General features: G+C 36.4%; 1 protein-coding gene across 7 annotated transcripts in view; it reads right to left on the bottom strand.

The window, feature by feature from the left end:
* LOC106162742 (tyrosine-protein phosphatase non-receptor type 4) overlaps positions 1-14,576 on the bottom strand; it is an 86,790-nt gene that overhangs the window by 49,190 nt on the left and 23,024 nt on the right. For 4 of the 7 annotated variants that reach the window (XM_013540143.2, XM_013540152.2, XM_013540151.2 and 1 more), the window contains 9 exons: positions 13,625-13,667; positions 11,922-12,000; positions 8,399-8,496; positions 7,820-7,940; positions 6,084-6,177; positions 4,982-5,070; positions 4,395-4,470; positions 3,156-3,319; positions 2,597-2,665 (listed from right to left, as the gene is read on the bottom strand). In XM_013540143.2, coding sequence (XP_013395597.1) covers positions 2,597-2,665; positions 3,156-3,319; positions 4,395-4,470; positions 4,982-5,070; positions 6,084-6,177; positions 7,820-7,940; positions 8,399-8,496; positions 11,922-12,000; positions 13,625-13,667 — 833 coding nt within the window. Of the gene's footprint in view, positions 1-2,596; positions 2,666-3,155; positions 3,320-4,394; positions 4,471-4,981; positions 5,071-6,083; positions 6,178-7,819; positions 7,941-8,398; positions 8,497-9,763; positions 9,843-11,921; positions 12,001-13,624; positions 13,668-14,576 lie in introns of all 7 variants that reach the window. The other 3 variants (XM_013540154.2, XM_087013888.1, XM_013540150.2) reach the window with 2 other exon arrangements.

The following is a 14,576-nucleotide window of genomic DNA, read 5'->3' as shown; positions in this document are numbered from 1 at the left end:
AAAAAAAGGCCTTCCTCTTTCTTAACACAAGGCTTAGACCTTGGTGGATTAGGCATGGATTTAAGACAAGGGACCAGCTCAAACTTTTGAAGAAAAAAAATAAACAAGCAACCCATGCCCTTGATTATCATCAAATCATATCAGCTGATAGTGACAACTCTCACTTCAAAAATATCTTGTGAGACACCACAAAGTTTGATCAATGTCATATAAAAAAATACATGTGTATCAATTGGAGCTGCGTCTTTCCTCGACTTCCACTGCTACTTGGATTCTGTCCCTGAGAGCCTCTCCACCAGTCTGTGGGCGGAATAAGCTTAGTGAAAGTAGCAATTCCTCAGCCCCTGGAGCACAGTAATCCAGTTAGGGAGGCAAGCCAGATGATATTGTCATAGTTGGAATTAGACGCTTTTTTTTTTCTTTTTTCTTAATCTTCAATCAAGATCAGTTATTTAATAATCGGATAAGAAAAGTCGGTGAACAACAATTTCACTGTTAGTTGCTGATTTACTAAAATTTACTGCTCTATTTTTATAATCAAAATATTAAGGTATAATACTACATGGACTTTATTATCAACTTCAAATGCTTCATTCTAAAGGGATAAAATTATTTTAACTCTCCATAATTGTAGAAAAAAACCAGCTTATCTTTCTCAAATGTATCACCTATATTAGCATAATTTGTTATACAAGGTTTTAACATCACATGCCACATTAATGTTCACAAACTCCTCTTAAATGCTCAAGGTCATTCTTGATTATTAACTTTGTTCTTGTCTCGGAGCTTTAATTCAACAAACTGGTTCTAACGTCACAGTACTCCTTTAGATGCATCTTCAGTTACGTACTATGAATATTGCATCCAGAAGAAATGTCATATCAAATTAGCAATTTAAATTTCCATAGACCATTGAAATCAACATAACGACTTTTAATGCACGAGAAAAGTATCAAGATAATTATTCAGCTCATTATGTGTGAGATATTAGCATTACCCTACCCTGTCATGAAGGGAATAAAACCTATCAGCAGCTTGGAATGCTACAGGTGAGACAACACAATGTCAGCAACTGGAAGATCACAGCATACTATCTACTGGGAAGGATACCCAAAATATTGGTAACTACCACGGAATGGCCCTAGTCAGTATTAAATTACTCACTTCCCAATAACCATTCCATATATATTTTGTATTTATAAAGATGTTATGATTAGAATAGAGGGCCTGTAAAATGTAACTTGTACACATTTTAGTGCTTAATAAAGATTATTATTAAATTAGAAAATTATCTACATAAGGAAAAACACACACACACACCTCAACAGAGAGAAGAAGACACTTAGTATGTACATCAGGTTGACAAAAGTCTAAAGGGGCCCACACACTGTGAGCATTTGGCGCGCGCCACTTGTGCTGCGCCGTTTTCTCATCGTGTGCGGGGCTATTTTGGTGAGATTTTTGCCTCTCGCGCGGCTTAGCAAAATATCTCACGTGTTTGATATTTTTGGTCTCTTGAGGCAAATGTCTCAGCGTGTGCGGGGTGCAAGCGCCCATTGCTCATGCCATGTCAACAATGGGCATGTGCCGGTAGCCGGAAACAAAGAAAAATGGCAGCCTCCAGCGAAGTAAACAAAAATGTACACAGTTATAGTTAGTCTGATTGATTAACGTGGTCACCATTTGCCATTACTTTCAGAAAAAAAATAAATATGTTATGTTTCCTTAATCACATGATCCCACAGTTCGCGGTGCGTCCGATAGGGGCAGGCCGGGAGGCATCTCTGCTGAGCAAAGAGCGCATCGTTTGCGGGGAGCTGAGGAGCGCGAGCATCTGGACGCAAGTGGCGCGCGCCGAATGCTCACCGTGTGCGGGCCCCTTAATATCAGCCTTTGTACTCCCACAGGAACTACAGAAAACAATAATGTGCTCTTTTTCAGACAGATTTCTGCATAAGTGGTTTTCAAAGCCACTATATCTGTTACATTTGAGATCCACAATGGGATACATCCTACCACTTTCATGACATGACATGTTTACAGCATTGATCTTTGGAAGCATATTGTCTCATTTCAATTTCTTCTCTGGCTCTTCTCTTTCTCTTCCATTCTCTCTCTTCTCTCTCTCTCTTTTTTTGTATTTCTACTCCTCTCTCTCTTTCTCTCTCTCTCTCTCTATATATATATACCCCCCTCTCTTTTTCTATCTCTACCTCTCTCTCTCTCTCCCTTCTCTCCCCCTCCCTTCTATCTCTCTCTCTCTCTCTCTCTCACTGCTAACAAACCACACCTCAACACCCACACCATCTCTAAGTAATGAGATCTACAGATCAACCTGGTAACCAGACACTTCCAAGATGGATTATTTCTCCAGCTGGAGACATGCAACCAGGGCACGAAAGAAATGGATGTTCTACACTGCAGAATATAAAACCACAAAAAAAGGCTATTTTCTCTAAATGCAAGAAATTCGTTTGAGAAGAGATTGTGTATATGTTTGTTGTGAAGCCTCTCTCTCTCTCTCTCTTAAAATCCTTTGAAATACAAGCAGCATAATTTCTAGTTTTGGTTTAGCACACAGAGCAAGATATAATACCTGGAAAATGTTCTTTCTATCCTTGCTCTTCTTTTGCCATCTTCTAACGTTTGAAATTCTGTCCTGCCACTAGAAAACAAGAGCTAATTTGAAATTTACTGGTGAAGATTAAAAATATTTTCATTGTTAAGGCATGCAACTGGTTATCTTGCAAATAAACAGGTCAACAATAGCCATCAATTCATCTTCCAAAGAAAAGAAAAATACTGCTTTAACAGTTTTTCGTCAGGCAGGTGCTTACACCACATCTAATTTTTTCACAACAGTCAGTTGTAGCTTTGAGTATCACAGGACATCTCAGACTTGAGCACAACAGGTTAAGACTGGGTTCCCACAGATTTAGATCGATCCATCTGGATCGACCTAACTCCCTGGGGGTTCACGCTAAATTGCTGTCAGCTTCCAGGTGCCGAGCGTGCACTAAAGTTAATTACCCTTTACAGCTTTTCGTAGAAGGGGCAGACATTTAATCTGGTTAACCTGACAACAATCTAGTGAGACTCCCCAGGGGGAAAGATCCATCTAAATATCTGTGGGAATGGTCTCTAAGGCTACATACCTGTATCTGAACTTTGACCCTAGTGACAAAAGTTTTTTCTTAATGGGAGGATTGGGTTTGTGTAATCGGAAGAACGTATGATGCTCTACGCAAGATTTCCACAAGTTTTTACACGACCGATAACTTGTCATGTAAAAACCGATGAGGTTGTCTATGTTGTCGTTCTGAAGACATAAAAAGAAACACAATCATATTAATAAATATTAAAAACAAATCTTGTACCAGAGTAAATGGATTTAAAGACTATTGCTGGAATTTAAAAATTCCTGATATTCAAAGATTTAAGTTTAAGTAAAACAAACTACTGACACAGGAACCATGACAACAGAGTCACAAATCACGCCTCAAATTGCCAATTTATCCCAATGAGTGGGTTTCCGTCACCATGGCAAACAGATGTTATACTGAGGCAAGTGTTAAAACCTTGAATCCACAATAAGCAGGCTTCACATACACCATCATTTCATCATAACAGTTAATAAGTCCATGGAGGGAGAGTATTTGCGAAGCAGAAGAGTTTGTGTGAAGCAAAAGAATTCAGAATACAGTGAGCCCAAAATGTGAACCTGTAATGGTGTCACCAATTTTACAGGGAGTGTCACCCATGCAAGTCAAGTCCCCAACCTTTCATTACCCAGGATGGTTCTCTAGGGAAAGCACTGCTGTTAAGGCTTTCACTGAGACTCCAAATGGAATCAGGCAACATATTCAATACTGAGAGGCAGTAGTCAAGAAAGAACAGGAAAGCTATGTGGAGCATTAATGTTGGAACTGACTGGTAAATTGGCTTTCAAGTATATTGCAATATTAAAATGGCATTAAGACATCAAAACACCTGTAATGGGCCATTAACTAGGTACTCAAGCTGAAATCTCTGCCAGAGTGCTAATGGGACTGTCATCTGAGGAAATCTCTGTATGAATTATGGTAATTACTGGATCTTTTCAATGGGCAAAAATTTATCCTACTTCCAGATACATAATTTTGTAATAAAAAAATTCATATTTCTGTATAGAATATGTGGTGTTTTTACTGCATAGAAGAGAACAACTGAAGACCCTGCTTTTTAATTTTGTTGCTACCACTCGATAAGAATGTTCTTATTTGAATAAATTATGACTTAGAAATACAGTATTTGTAAAATTCACATTTTGCCCCTTTTAAAAGGAGGAGTTATTACCACAGTCTGGTTACATAGCATGCTTCCAGCTGAAAGGAGTTCTCTTTCCCAGTACTTACATTGTTAGTTCCTATCTCTCGTCGGAGTTGGATAAAAAATTGTTTCCTTTTAAAAGATATTTTCACTATTTTCGCCCTGAGAAAAAAAAAAAATGGGAGGAAATCAATTTAGATTTGATTTAACATGCATTATATGCGTAGCACTTTGTCTATTTTTTTTTTCATACAATAACATTTTTTTTACTCTTAAAATCAGTTCAAATGCCAGCAAACTTTATAAAAATAGTATGAACAAATTCCGCTAGCCTTGCCATGAAGTTCCTTTTAAAGTCTACGTTAATGAATTTACCTTAACATTCTTTTTCACTTTACCCTTTAACCTGCTTTCCAAATATCACTGACTAAATCTTTAACTCTCCATATTCCACATGAATACTTTCTGTAAATCTTGGAGATCAATCTGTTTTGATTTTTTTTTATAATTGTTCTGAATTCAACTTTTTCATATTATTCTCACCATCTTTATATATATATATATATATATATATATATATATATATATATATATATATATATATATATATATATATATATTTTTTTTTTTTTTTTTAAATAAAGATCCCTTCCGAAATTTTTCTAAAACTCACCAGGAAAATGTATTAATCTTTACGCTATTCTGAAAAACCACCAGTCCTGCTGACGCCACACCCAGCTGGATGTCCATGTTACTTTGGTCCTGAGAGATGAAAAAAAAAATCAATATTCAATCAATTTTGCCATTGGTGAAGTTCAGCAAAGACAGCTAGATCTAAATGTATGCTTGAAGAAAGAACAAATTATGCTAATAGAGAATTCATAAGAACGTACAGTTATTGGCACCAACTAGGGTGCAGTCTACACCATGTTTAACATTTGAAAGGGTTAATGCCTTCATGATTTTAGCTTAATATCTAATACTTTCAATTTCACAATTTTTTAAAGAAAAAACTATCACTTACTAGAAGGTTTAACTTTAAGTATTTTGTTTCATATTAAATGCAATAACTTAACTCAGGATATGAAAAAAAAACAAATTTTAATGATCACCAACATAAATTTGCTCTGTTTTTAGTAGAAAAGAAACAGCAAACCAATTCCAAACCAAACAACAGTCATGTGCATGGTATTAAAAAGCTTTGGTTATATTATAACACTGTGTACAGTTGTAAAACCCGTGTCTTAACACAGCAGAGCAAAAATCAAAAATGTGCAAGCATTTTAATATTGTGCAGTTTGCAGGTAGAATGACTATTTTCTCAATTAATACTCTTTATAATTTGTTAGTGCCAAGAGCTAAGGAGATCTAAGCCTTGAAATAGTGTCTTGTGTAAGTTGATAACAATACAGTGCAGGCCAGTCAGGTGATAAACAAGGGTCATAGTATGTACCCTATAACAAGGGGCCAGGGTTCAGGGCTTAATACATGATGTAAAGAACTCTTAGCAAGCACCCCCCCTCCCGTGATATAAGCTTTACACCCTAGTTCCTAGTTAGTGTTACATGAAGGCTCACATGCAGAGCTTTAGCCCGATGTTATACAAGGGCCACCGTAGCACATTTCCCACAGCTTAAACTACTCGAAATCTCCAGGTCATGCGTGAATGGTCTTAGTAAAATTTTAAAACATTTGTATTATTCACCCCTCCCCCCCCCCCCCCCACCCCCAAACACACCGGCTACTACTTCTACAGGCAATAAAGTGGTGCTTACCCTTACCCTCGCCAAGTGGACGTCTACACCATACATGTCTAATCGCTTTACAACGTCTAAGTAGTTATATTCAGCGTCTGCAGGCATTTGACCCCTGGAGAGAGAGAAGAGGAGAGAAATTACAGGGAAGTTTGCTTGTGATATCATCAATCCTGCATGTGACCTCATCAATTTTGCTTGTGATGTCATAGCTCCTTTTCCAATTTGAATTGGCACTAGAAAATGTATGACAGCTAAAGCTCACAAATTATGCACGTAGGTGCTATGTCATGTAAAGAATAAGTGTTGTAAATTCCAATCAAAGCGGCTGCGTACATTTTGAGGTAGAACGCCCTGAATGTGCTGCTGTAGTTTAGATTTCGACGAAAACCGGAAGTGCGTCGTAACGCCACTCATTTGGACTTAGAGAAATTTGGACTGAGAAATATTTCGTAGCTTATACAAATGTTCAGAAAATGGCCATAGGGTCTACAGCTTGAAGAAAATTCACTAATCAAAATTAAAACTGCGTTATATTATACAGAAAAATTGTGCACTTCTGACCTTGACTTCTCAGAGTAAACAAAGTGTACTGAACGCACCGCAAGCATGCACGTGAATGCCGCATTTGATACTTTGTATCAGACGCTTCATTTTACTTGACAACACAGTGTTTACGATGTCACGTTCATGTTATATTCATTAAAAAATAACAACGGCAATAAACTATTTTCATATGCATGAGTATTTCCCTTATTATTCTCTTCAATAATTTTGTTGTAAAGTTAATGGCTTACACCTCTCATCAGTTTGACAAATCTGAAAATAGCTGAGTATACTCACTTCAACTTTTAAACATAATGAAAGTTTTAAATGTACTTAGATGTCTCTTCACACACACAAACAAAAAAAAAATCATAAAAAATAACGATTTAGTGAAAAACACCCATTTTCCAATTGATTTGAATGGGGACTTCCGACTAGTGCGTCACGCAGGGTGTAACGCACTTCAACTTGGTGTAGTTCTCTTATTTGGTCGGTGACCCCCAACTTTTTTGGCAAAATTAAAATCAACTTGGATGCCTCTTTACACAAAAAAGTTTTTTTTTAAATTCAAACGTTAGAAAAATCATAAAAAATAACGTTTTGGTGAAAAACACCCATTTCCCCATTGATTTGAATGGGGACTAGTGCGTCACGCAGGGTGTAGCGCACTTCAACTTGGCGTAGTTCTCTTATTTGGTCGGTGACCCCCAATTTTTTTGGTAAAATTTAAATGTACTTGGAGGCCTCTTTACACAAAAAAAATTTTAAAAAAATTCGAACGTCAGAAAGTCATAAAAAATAATGCTTTAGTGAGAAAACACCCATTTTCCCATTGATTTGAATGGGGACTAGTGCGATATGCAGGGTGTATCATATTTGGGGCTAGTTCTCTTATTTGGTCGGTGACCCCCAATTTTTTTTGCAAATTTTTAATGTACTTGGGTGTCTCTTCAAACAAAAAAAATTTTAAAAAAATTCGAACGTTGGAACATGTAACGACCGATCTACCTTAAGCAAATAGCTACAATTTTTTTTAACAAATCAAAAATGTTGATTAGATTTATGACTAATTTTGCAAGAATAACAAAAACATTTTTTCCTTAGCCAAAAATGTACATGTTCATCATTTGTATAATACTCCATATACTTGCTCAAACCCAGATGAACCAATGTGTAACAGTTTTCCTGATATTTATCATCCTCAAACTTACTTATGCTGCTTGTGTAACTCAGACACCTCTCTCTCAAAATTCTCCGTCTGGTTTGGAATGAAGCGGAATTCTGAGAGATAGCCATCTGTGTGTTCCTCTGGGTTATAGTCGCCAAGTTCAGCTGAAAACATGAGGTGCTTACTCGTAAATTTATTGAACACATAAAAAAGAACACGAATCAAATAATTCAAGCAGAGTACAGGCTGAATACACTCACCTAGCTCATTCAAAGAGCTAAATTGATGTAATTTTTTTATATATCATGTCTTAATAATGTGATAAGTAGCCTCACAGTGAAATAAAGAAAATATCTTTTGCAGTATGCAACCGTAACTGCAAGCACTAATCTCATGTATTTGTGCACATTATTTACTGTCTGCTCCTAATCAAACCTTTCTCCTCCCACCCTTTCTTCTCCCACCCTCTCTCTCATTCCTTCATCTTCCCCTTCACTCTCTCTCTCTCACACACCCTCTCTCTCTCTCTCTCTCTCTCTCTCTCTCTCTCTCTCACCCCCCCCTCTCTCTCTCTCTCTCTCTCTCTCTCTCTCTCTCTCTCTCTCTCTCTCTCTCTACTTACACTGCACAGCGTAACTGGCCAGTAGTGCTGCCGTGGTAGGTGGACATACAAGCTTGCCCTCTAATATGTCCTTTTTCAACTGGAGGAAGAAATGGTATCTGAAACACAGGGAAACGGCAGACATGCTGGAGAAATGGAAATGATCAAAAGATAAAAACTTAATACTAAATTGATCAAACACAGCTGCAACGATTTTCTTTGGCAAAACAAATGGACTTAAATTTCTTTACTTGTAGACTTAGATTCATACTCATTTGTCTTCAAGAAAAAAAGCAAAAAAAAAAAGAAAAAAAAAAAGAAAACCAAGCAACAGTGATAGACTGATAATTAACGTGTAAAAGCAAAGTTGAGCATGAAAGCACAGCAAAGAAAAGAGCAAGTCAAGGGAGTTGAAGGGGAGGGGGGAGGGGGGGATAGAGGGGGGGGGGCAGAGTTAACGGTCTCCTGGTCACATGGGTGGGGTGGATGCATGGGGTGAACTATCATTCATGAAACCAAATCAACTGGTATGGACATGTTCTGTTTATAATAGCAATACAATCATACATTTAGACATTTGGGCGCAACCTGTCATATTCTGTAAGGTGGAAGAACAAAGCCTTGCACAGAGTAACACGAATAGACATATTAAAGAAATCACAACAAAACATTTATGCAGAGAAAAACTGAACAATATGAAATTATACAAACATCTTGTGCATTGGGAGCCACACCCATAAAACTTCAAATTAAGTTTATATCCCATGACTGACCAAAGATACCTTCTAACACATGATACAGAGTGGCTTAAAAAACCAGTTCCAAGACTCAGCCTGCTTACCAGTAAAAAGACACAAATCACCAGAATACTGACAAAATGATATTATACTAAGCTTCTGAACAGGACTGTCAAATGCTAGAACTGGCCAATCAAAAGCTTGCAAGCAACAGATCATGTGACCAAGTGCTATAACCACATGTTCAGCTCAAGGTATTGGAGAACAGCAGAAGGACCATGTAGTCATTCCTGCACAAGCTTAAAACTATAAAAGCTGGCAGACATAGCATCGCATGAAACCGTTCCGATTAGATGTTAAGTAAAAAGAGCAAAGCACAGAGAAAGGTTGGAAGAAGCCATACACTGAGACTGTAAGCAGTTTTAAAAAAAGTCGAAACAAGTTTGCCATCAAGAATTTAAGATTTCTTGTGAAACAGCATACACAAACACATTTTTGGGGGTTGGGGGGGGGGGGGGGGGGGGAGAGATATCTCTTAAATAGTGGCAAGAGTGACCAAAGCCAGTAAGCAAGCACATGCAGAATCATGTGACACAGCCATCCAATCAGAAGCCTACAAGTGATTCTGTGCGGGACTATCCCACTTTACCTTGTGTATTCCTCACTCAGTTTACTGGGATCAGACACATAAAACTTGACCCCAAACTGGAAATAATAGGGCGGACCAACTGAAACAGGAGGGAAAAGAAAAAGAGGAAAGTTGAAATAAAACTGAAAAAGTAAATATAGTATATGTAAACAGTAATGTACACACATATATACACACATGGAATTGGTCCCATATAAGGTGTCTCTGGTGATTTTTTTTTTTTTTTTTTTTTTACAATTCAATTTTTCACTAAATTAAATCCAATTTATCTGAATTGCGTAAAGAAAAGTCTACAACAGGCAATTTCTACATGTCAAGAAGACCTTTTATAAAGAACTTATTTCTTCCTTATCCATTCAGTATCTTTGTTTCTTAATAATTAATATTTTTATTCTTTCCTGTTGTATTTGTTAACCTATTTTTTATTTTCATTTCTTTGAGTAAGAGGTCAAAGTCATATCATTCCCTTATGCTATTTATTATATAGTCATTTCAAAAACAGGCAGCAAAATACAGCTACCCAAACCAGATAAAATTTCCAAGGGCCAAACACTTTCCCTTTTTCAAACATCTTTTTTTAAACAATTCAAAATATCTCATTAAAAAAAATGATTTAAACTAAAACTTCAGACTTCATTCCTCAATATATTAAATACTTACAGGCTATTGTTTCAGGATACATCTCTACACATGTTCAAATTCAATAAAAAAAGTAAGACTGATTTTCAGTCACGGATTCATTACTTCAGCAAGTACGAGTGCACTAACTCCTGTAATTTCAAGGCATTTAGCTATTCATTCTGTTGGCCACAGATAATTTACTTCAACAAGGAAGACTGCAGCATTAACAATTCCAGTGGTTTCCAGGAGTTCAGCTATACATCTTGAAATTACGTGCAGTTCTAAATGACTTTTTTGCAGCCCTACCAGGAAGCACATGCTGTTCTATTAATGGATGAGAAAATTGAAACAAGGGCATAAAAGACGGGTGTCTATCCCAGTAATCCAGCCCTTGATGGAGCAGCAAATTTCTCTGGAAACTTAGAAACATCCAGGCAATTTGATTAAAAGGATGATGAACTGAGCCTTGAAAGTCTTGGGAAGAATGACCTTCATCTATTTTTTAGATGCCTGGTGAAAAATTCTATTGCCTAGTCATGATGACACCTAAAATTACATACTGCATTTGCGATGATAAATAATTTTTTTACTGTATCTTTTGCATTTTGTATCTTCTGTTCAAACATTAATATTCCTTTAATCCCATGAGAAATAAAATACAAAATTCATATCTACAGTGTAGGTAATAGCCAGACTGTGGCAAGGGTTATCTATGAATTCAGATTTCTGTGAATCTAAGTGTCACATTCAGTCTAGGCATCTGTCAAATTATTCCAAGTAATAAAAGTAATATGGCCATTTCATGCCAGTTTCAACTGTTCGAGTGGCACGTTTTTGTTCGTATTTATGCTGAAGGTTATCAACGATGCAGTTATGCACAGGTGACAAATGTCTGCCCACATGTAGCACTGAGAACTCTTAGAATGGTGAACAGAGGGAAATCCTACAAACTGTACGATTTGTTGCATATTATAACCAAGTTCTTGGTAGTATTCTTAACAAGGGGAGTTTGAGGTGGTATTATAGAAATAATTCCATCTGCTATGATTCACTGTCTCATACACTTTTTTCTGAGGATTTATCTATGAAGGGCTTGTATCTATGCTGAAGAACAGTATCAGGATGAAAATGAAATACAAACCTATACAATTTTACACATTCCTAACAGACCACTTCCAATGATTTGCCAAGGTTGAAAGAACCTCTAAAAGCAATAGATTGTTTTGTAAGCATATTAGGTAGACCATCCCGTAAACATTCAAAACGTCTCCTGACACCTTATCAGCCTCAGACTATTCCATGTGCGTATTCTGGCAAGCATCAAATCTGGACCCAGTCTGGCTCAGCACATTTCAACTATAAATGGATATTTAGCCAAATTTCTCATTGGGATTTTTTTTTTTTTTTTTTGGCCTGATTCAACCATCGATTTTGCTTATATAAAGGAGCATTTGCCCAGAGTGAGCCCAGTGAGTATAATAAAAGAAATCGCCAATATATGTGTGTACATATGACCCTGTATACACAGTGGCTCTACCTGGTGTACTCGTCTGTCAACTTGCATGGATCACAGACGTAAAACTTGACTGCAAATTCTAGTGTGTACGGTGGACCTACTGCAATTTGACCAACGAGAAAAAAAAAAAAAAAAGAAAGAAATATAAACATTTATGGTAAATCATTTTCACTTTGATAATTCCTTCGTGATATTTCATAATTGGCCTGGACATCTGATTGGTTCACAGTAACCCAGGAAAGCTGGAAAACATATAACAGCAAGCTGATAAAAATAAAGACCAAAATGACATTTCTTTGAAATAAATTCATTAATCTTGGTCGAACTGCTTGGCACAGTAGTGTGTAAAGAAGTCTAACTGAAAACTGAAAAAAAAAATTCTATTATGGTTCTTTTCTTGTTTCTAATTGTATACCAAAGCTGGCATCGCATATTCTGTGTTTGTTCTCCAGGTAATTTGTAGTTTCATCAGTATATTAGAAGTGTATGTTGACTGGAAACCTAATAAAACAGACACTTCATTTATTTATAATTATTTTGCTTACTGTAGTTATCCAATCAGGAAACTCACACCTTCCGTAAGTACCCAAATAATACAGGGACACAACTTCCAGCAAATTCCAAGGAGTATAAAATGACCTTCAATACGTAAAGTGCATTATTGATTTACATCACAAAATACCATTTATCTTATTAAATATCAGGCTGATAGGCTCGTAGTGCTGGACCCTAGGAAGTAAACAGATTAGAAAAAATTGTGATAATAAACAAATTTCGAACAATTCTTTTTCAAACCTTCTTTCATTTTCAATATTCATCCCACATAAGTATTTAATAACATATAATTTTTTCAAAACTTAAAAATCGTCAATTTCAGGAACCACTAACAAATCAACTGCATTGATAAATGTGTTATTAAGAAAAAACATTTCGTTCGAATTCAGAGAGAATTTACGGTCCGACTGACCCCGATGTCCAAGATATTGGAGTCCATCTTAATACCCCATGACAGATATATGAGATATTAGGTATTGATCTGGAGGCAGTAATAATCTGGTAATTAGTTGAAGACACCAGGGTTCCACCCCGAGTCACAGAGATCAGTTAAGGTCCAAGACTATTGTTTTCTCCACACAGGGCCCAGGTTCAGAAAGAATTTCAAGTCGAAAAAGTTAATTTTCATACCTGAAATTTCAATGTATTTCAAACCAGGTTGTATGTGTTTGGTTTATTTTGATCACATAAGCCTTATCATGGCTTTTGTTCAAGTGGGGTTGCTTTATTTTTGAGCCAGATGCAACAGCAGCCATGCTTGAAAAACTTTATAATTTTTGCTAATTTATCTAATTTAAAAACAGATTTCATATACTGACATACTATAAAGAAGCAGTTCATTTCATAGACAATAAACCAGTTTAGTCATTTTTGTATAACACTGTATATATAGAAAATCACCTCAGAACCCAAGGTGCTCACTAGGCATCAAGTCCTGTGAGATACCAGTAAGAAAACCAAATTAATTTCCTCCAATTTCTCAAAAATGAAACTTGACTGGAAGTAGCTATGCCACAGTGCTGTACATATATAGATATAATCAAATACACAATTAACTTCATCAATACTACAATTAGCTCAAGTTCCTAAAGTTGACTGTATTAAAAGCTGTCTTTGATGGGTTACTTGACCTATCTGAAGTGACTAAGACCAGAAATGAAGGAACTTACGTCGTATCTGTTTCTTAAGGTTCTTCAGAGGATCCAGCCATCTCTATGGAGAAAAAGAAAAAAATTATTAAATTTACAACATAACAACTGTTTTATAATTCTACATAATATAATTTAATTTCATCCATTAGTACAATGTCAGTTGTGTAATGGTATTTTTTTTATACAGTGCAGAGAAGGCAGAAAAAATTACATAAAACACATTTCATAAGAGCACAACCTATCATGACGTAGGTATGGGATCTACGGGATCACGTTCTCTGGCATACATCATTAACTTCCCCTAAGCCAATTAGGAAATATGACAGCACAAGCTCTACTACAGCTCTCACTTCAGTCAGGAAGTGACATTTCAGAAAGGAGATAATCTCTTTAAAATGTCACCAGAAATTATATCTGATTTGTGAGAAAATGACATTTGTCATCTAAATACATGAAGTACTTTCTCAGTATGGATGTCAGAACAGAGGGCTGTGTGTTAACAGTGACTTTGGGTTCATTCCCAGTGGAACTTTAGGTCTGCCTAGAGCATTCCAGCTCTGAGGGAGCTCTCGCTGAGTGCAGTCAGATTGACATATAAACACCCCTCCTCTTGTTTTTAATGTTCTTGTATAAACACCAGCTTTTCTGTATTCTACTCAATGCAAGGAGGCATGTTCATTTCTTTATCTGATTTCTTTCAGCGAGAGTCCCAATTTAGTAAAATCACACTAGCTAGGTCTACCTAACTCAATCTGAATAGCCCCATCAGTACAATGTGACAACCTGCATTTTATTTTGATGTCAAAGATAAACTTTTTACGACTGTGAACTGCTTTATAAACATGGCCTCTTTCACTTGATTTCATGAATACTTTGTTATTTGAAAACAGTAAAAATGCGCTCTGCCCTCAACTTGTATCAGAAAGAAAAAAGATATGTTAACTTCCATGGGCACATCGATTGTCCTCTC

Source organism: Lingula anatina, chromosome 5 (genome assembly GCF_051362555.1).
Source record: "Lingula anatina isolate TDL-2025a chromosome 5, LinAna3.0, whole genome shotgun sequence".
NCBI classification, from domain to species: domain Eukaryota; kingdom Metazoa; phylum Brachiopoda; class Lingulata; order Lingulida; family Lingulidae; genus Lingula; species Lingula anatina.
The sequence above is the reverse complement of the archived record's forward strand: the minus strand, read 5'-3'. Positions and strand labels throughout refer to the sequence as shown.